At 58.0% G+C, this 6,155-nt stretch overlaps 1 protein-coding gene across 9 annotated transcripts in view; it reads right to left on the bottom strand.

Moving 5' to 3' along the window:
* Positions 1 to 6,155, bottom strand: part of AFAP1L2 (actin filament associated protein 1 like 2) — a 96,306-nt gene that overhangs the window by 23,854 nt on the left and 66,297 nt on the right. For all 9 annotated transcript variants that reach the window (XM_059900284.1, XM_059900275.1, XM_059900279.1 and 6 more), the window contains one exon: positions 5,986 to 6,080. In XM_059900284.1, coding sequence (XP_059756267.1) covers positions 5,986 to 6,080 — 95 coding nt within the window. The remainder of the gene's footprint in view (positions 1 to 5,985; positions 6,081 to 6,155) is intronic.

Genomic DNA, 6,155 nt, shown 5'->3' with positions numbered 1-6,155 from the left:
CAAGAGCTGAAGTGCATTCCCACTCCTGGTTTTGAGAAGTCCTTGTGCTGGGTGTTCCACACGAGGGGCAGGCCTGGACCTTCGGGGGGTGCCAAGTGAAGACAGAGGAAGGCTCTTAAGGTAAAGGGGGTGCGGGGAGATCGTAGGAGAGACAGGGCCCTGACCTCGGACGGACCCCTGGGCTGCTGGGGATTTGTTGCCCCACCAGGAAGAGGGGCAGGAGGTGGGGAAATCTAGAAACCTTTGCCTTGGAAAATGAGCTTCTTTGGGGGACCTATGACAGAGAGAGCTTCCCTAGTCCTGGCCCAGGCGATGGTGGGAGAACAGGCAGCCTGGGCTCACGTCCCCGTGGGACAGTACTCAGCAGGGACCACAAGGGTGTCGGTTCCCAGCTCCCCCTGGGGGCAGAGTAATGCTCCTGCAGCTGCTGCACAAAACCAGCCTCCCCAGAGCCAAGTCTTCTGTGGCTTGGCGATTTGATCTATTTGTATGATCTCTAGAGTGAATGTAACTAGGTTTGAATCCAGCCTTTAGGAGTCCATAGATTGAACCATGGGTATGTGACAGCCTCTCTGGGTCTCACTTTCCCTCTTCATAAAACCAGAATAGTACTGGAATTGTCTTGAGGATTCAAGGAGACAAAACGTGGTGGTGCTGCCACAGGGCCTGGCGCATATCAAGTACGAGGAAGCTGTTGTCATCGCTGTCCGGGGGCCCCCACAACCCAGGCGCCCTGCAGGAGCCAGGTTACCAGATTGCTGTCTGACAAGCTGAGACAGGTCCACATGAAGAGGGTCAGCAGAGGCCAGGCCACCACCTGGCTCCCATACCACATCCTCCTAACTCCATCTGGCCCGACACCGAGAGAGCTGACCCAAGTCCCAGAGGCAGGCTCTGAGCAGCCTGCGGCCCCAGCAGGTGCGACACACAGCATGCAGGAAGGAAGAGAATAATCCGCTCATTTCCTAAGCAGCTCAGCTGCGCTCTGGGCCGGCTGCGGAAGGGGGACGGCTGTGAGCGGTACCTCCGGCCGGGCTCCTCGCCGGGGCGAGGGCCTCGCACACGGTGGACACATCTGGTAGCTGCTAGTGGATGATCCTTTGCCTTTGCTGCCCCTGGCCTGGAGAGACGTCTCTGCTCCTCTCGGCCACTCCTGGCCCCTCGGTCAGCCAGAGGAAGGGCTGCCTCTGAGAGCCAGCTTCCTGGGGTCTGAGGGGAAAGTGTCTCCTTACCTGGGCCCCGACAAGGTCTCTGCTTTTGGGTCCTGGGGCTCAGGCTTCCTGAGTGGGCTGGGCCTCCAGCTCCAGCCTCCAAGAAGCCCCACTCCCCATCACAGGGTGTGGGAACCCTTGTCTTGGTGAGGGTGTGGGGACCCCATCTGGAGAGAAGCTCTGAGCACCCAAGATCTGGCTCTGGTCTGGATTCCCATGATTAGAACAGGACAGAAGGGGATTGAACCCTCCTGCGGGAACTCCTGCTGGGTCATTATCCCCACAGGGGGCCTGCCCTCCCATCTAGGATTGGAGCACCAGGCGGTGTTTCTTGAGAGTCTCCCAAGCCTCTCATTGTGAAATCATCTGTAAATGGATCTATACAGAGAGGCAGATAGGGCAGTGGCGGGAATCTGACCTCCAGGGCTGGGTTCGAATCCTGACACTGGCACATCTGAGCTGTGTGACTCTGGACAACTGACTTGACCTCTCTGGGCCTCAGTTCCTTTGCTGTAAAATGGGGAGAGTAGAAATACCTGTCACATGGGGTCATTGTAAGGATTAAACTGTGCTCAGAACGATTAAATAATAAATATTAGTGTTCACTAACCTTCAAAATAAGATATAAAAATATCAATCAAAGGGAGAAAAGGTGCATGTATGCATGTTTGGTGGGGGAAGAACAGGTGTACTCTGGGAGGATACAGAGGAGGTATTTGGGCATGACCTGGCTTATACCAAGCTCTACCGCCTTAAAGAACAGGACAGCTCCTGTCCTCAAGGCGGCCAGGGCAAAAGATAAGGGCCTGGGTCATGTTAAAGGACAAAACGATTCCAACAATTCAGAAGAGAGTCCCATAATTATACAGGCGCAATGGCCTATTATCAGAGGTCGGAGGAGCAAGAGATCCTAAACTCCCGGAATTAAGAATAAAGGAAAGTTACTTCATCATCATGATGATGAAGATGGTGCACATTCAACAAAGATGCAGAAGAGATGTGACTTCAGAACCTGAAATAACGTCCTGAGGGTTCACAGGAAGGGACAGGGAAGAAAGCCACCCTGCTCAGTGTGACTTGCCAGAGATTGGCAAACTTTACCTATAAAGAGCCAAACAATCAGTACTTAGGGATTTGCAGGCCATTCAGGGGCTCTGATCTCAGCTCCTCTACCCTGCTGTTGTAGTGCAAAAGCACCCATAAATAATACACAAATGAATAAGCTTGGCTGAATTCCAGCAAAATGTTATTTACAAAAGCAGGTGGTGCAGGATTTGGTCAGGGGGCTGTACTTGGCCAGGGCTGATTTAGATGAGACACAGAGCTGAAGATGCAGGGTGGCCCAGGTGACCTGAGGCGTCCCTGCAGTTCTGAGCAACCTGCCCCAGAATGCACTGTGGAAGGTTCCAGGGTGGGATCCAGCGGATCCAGCCCGAGCTCCCCAGACCAACCATGGTGACGGCCTTCCCTGCCCCCGCAGAGCAGCCGGCAGAAGTCCAGCACCGACGCATGGTCAGGCCTCAGAGGGGAGGTGGGCGGAGATGGCTGCCCAGGCCAGGAGCACAACGGTGCCAGCAAACGTCTGTCTCTCCTAAAGCGACCGCCGCACCTGGCTGTGCAGACCGGGGCCTGGAAGTGCCACGGCTGCCGGAGTCACTGGCCACACCCACGAGGTTGCTCCAGACCCCCGGCTGCCCCCTCCAGTGCTGGACGGGCTGAGCCTGGGACAGAGGCCACGCTCCCGGCCCAGCCCTGGGCACTGAGGACCCCAGGCAGACACCCAGCTTGTGCTACAGCCACCAGAGAGCCCGGGGCCAGGCATGCAAGAGGACAAGCCACTGTGGTGCCCTGAAGCTCCTGGGTCAGGGTGGGAAGGGACACGGCTTTCTCTGGCCGAGGAAGAGAGGTCACAGGGCCAGCCAGGCTCAGGCTGCCATGCTCCCTCCCTGCCTCCCTCCCTCCCTCCCTCCCTCCCTCCCAAACTACTTGCTGTTCTGGTTCTTCTCCCTGTGAGAGCCAGAAGACACAGCTGTTCCCCGCCCTGACACCACTCCTCTGGGGACCTTGGACTAAGTCTTCAGCCAGCCTTGACCAGAGAGCAGGCTGGAGGGGAGCAGGTGTGTGTGGGCAGGGCAGGGCGGACCCCGGGTTCTGCACCCCGGCTCCTCACTCCACATCCAGAAGGCCCTGGGGTGGAGGTGGGCGACTGGGACAGAACTAGGAGGGACCTAGGAAAGGTCCTGCTCAGCAGAGAAATTCCACAAGGAGGGGAGACTGCCAAGGCCGCTCTCTCTGCTGGAAGTGGCCCCACGGCCTGGAGTGTGTCCACGGGAACCGTCACCACGCATCTGAAAGGCCACATGTCTCGGGTGGGGATATCTTTCCAGTGCAGCAAGAGGTTCCTCTCGAGCCTCTCCTGGCCCCGATGGCCCACAGACGCAGCTGATGCCGGGAGTCCGCTCCAGAGGACGGCCAGGGCCCTGGCCTTGCTCGGAGGCCCTGCGCCTCACACCCCCGAGCCCTTGGGGCCTCTATGCCCGGGTCACAGGAGGCTGGCAAGGGAGCACTAAAAGCCAGCCAGAGTCCCGGGGCTCCGGGGCTGCCGGACTCTGTGACCACGACCCGGCCCCAGACCCTGGGCTCCCAGGTCACCACCACGTTCGTCAAACACGGGCTTCCAGAGCGAGTCCCCGCTAAGAGGCTCCAGCAGGTGAACGCCCCTCCCGTCTGGTGTGGACCCCTAAGCAGCTAGCTGCCCCACGTGGGGTGGGCAGTGGCACCCCACTGCACAGAGGCCAAAGGCACCCCGGTCAGAATCAGACAGGAACTCAGGCTAGGAGAGTTGCAGCCCTGGCTCAGAGCAGCCGCCTCTCCTTCCCCCCATCCGGCGAGGGGTGCTTGGGGCGCAACCCGAAAACCACAGCACCTCCCGTCTGCTTAAAACCAGCAGCGACTGGTTGGGAGCTGAGAGGCCATGCCCCCTCCCCAAGTCCCAGCGCCGAAAGTGAGGGGAGCCTGCAGCGGAAAGGGACACAACTTGTACCTTTACTTGGCTAAGAAGACAAGCTGAAGTCCGGGAGGCCGCAGAGTGGCCCAGAAACCAAGAACCTGCACACAAATCCTGGGCCTGCTACCTCCCAGTGGTGGGATCTTGGCCAGCTGTTTTAACTCCCTGAGCCTCTGTTTTTTGGCAGGTGGTGGCAGGACCATGTTTGTGTGCACGGAGTGGGCAGCGGCTCAGAGCATGGCAGCCGCTCATGGCGTCAGCATACTGCGGTTCCCAGGGACCGATGCGCAGTCCATCAAGTCTCAGCCAGCCTGAGATGAAGGGTCCCTGCCAAGCTGTCACCCAGCTCCAGGGGCTCCTGCAGTGGGATGCTGCCCGGATATCCCAGGCCTGCCCTACCAGCTGTGAGAGCGGCGGGAAGAACCGTACTGCCCCAGGAAGGCACGAATGAAGGGGCCAGTCTGGGGACGGGACCCCCTCAGTGGTGACCTGAGCCTACAGATCTGGGGATGGAGGGCTTGGTGGGAGCTCAGTGACTATGCAGTCCCATGGCCCCAAAAATCCTTCCCAGCTCCCGCCTCACACCTTTCCCAGGAAGCCTCCCCAACCAGATCCTAGAGTGGAAAGAACTTGGGTTCAAATTCTGCCACTTCAAGGTTGTGTGACACTGGGACATTATAAACCCACTGATTCTCGGTTCTTCACCCATAAAATGTAAATACTACCACTCACCTCACTGAATACTAATGTATTCATTACCTGAATAAGTAATAAGCCCCCTGAATAAGAGGAGCTTAGGTGAGAGATGCTCATGTTCCTTTCATTTAAACACCAGGAAACAGAGGGCCAGAGACCTTAAATAACTTGCCCAAGGTCAAGGAGCTAGTACCTGGCAGAGCTGGGATCTGAACCCAAGTCTGTAGGAGTCCATAAATCCATCCATCCATCCATCCGTCTATCCATCCATCCATCCATCCACAAACATGCGTGTGGTCTACTGTGTGCAGACACAGGACATGAAGCAGTAGACGAGGCACAGTCCCTGATCCAGGGAGCTTACATCTACTCCGGGAGGCAAATAATAAACACGGAGGGGTAACTGGGCGGTGTGGCCGGCAGTAACGGGGGCAGGCACCAAGGTGATGCCTCTCACGGGTAGGTCAGGGAAAGTCTGTCTAAGAATGTCTGAGGCAGGAGGAGGGGGGCAGCCTCTGAGGAGCCAGGGCCCGGGGACTGCAAAGTCCCTGAGGCAGGACTGACCACAGGGAACAACCCAGGAACAGAAAGGAGGCTGGTGGAGAGCAGATGCAATGAGGCTGGAGATGCAGCTGGGCCAGACCACGTAGGCCCTGGGGCCACGCGAAGGAATGTGGATGTTCTGTCCCAAGTCCAGTGAGAGCTCTTGGTGGGTTTCAAGCAGGAAGTGGTGTGATGTGGTTTACATTTCTGAAAGGTCACTGTGGTCTGAGCTGGTGACCATGTCTGTACAAGGCCCCGCTCATGGGGTGCTGGTAAAGAGCCTGGAATAGCCTCGGACACACAGGGGCCCTCGTCTCGCACTGCCGTTCCTCTTTGCGCTGAGCAAATGATGTCACCTGCTATCACGCTTACTTGTCTCCGCCCCTCCCGGTGCCCCGGTGCCCCGGACCCCACAGACAATAGGTGCTTCGAAAATGCCAGATGCTTGGTGGATTGACACCTGTGAGAAGCACTGGACCTTCACGGGACCCACGTCAGGGAAATGAGGGGTCCCGGACCCACACTTACGATCTTGGGTGGCGGGAGGTCTGGAAGACTCTTCTGAGGGGCCGAGGAGTGCTGGGCGGGCTCGCCGTTGGTCAGTGGGCTCTGCTCCTCGGGCGCTGTGGGAAGCGAGCAGGAGAGGGCTTCGGTGAGGGGCGCCCAGCCTTGCAGTGGAGTCCCAGGAGCCAGGAATG

Source organism: Balaenoptera ricei, chromosome 16, assembly GCF_028023285.1.
Source record: "Balaenoptera ricei isolate mBalRic1 chromosome 16, mBalRic1.hap2, whole genome shotgun sequence".
NCBI classification, from domain to species: domain Eukaryota; kingdom Metazoa; phylum Chordata; class Mammalia; order Artiodactyla; family Balaenopteridae; genus Balaenoptera; species Balaenoptera ricei.
The sequence above is the reverse complement of the archived record's forward strand: the minus strand, read 5'-3'. Positions and strand labels throughout refer to the sequence as shown.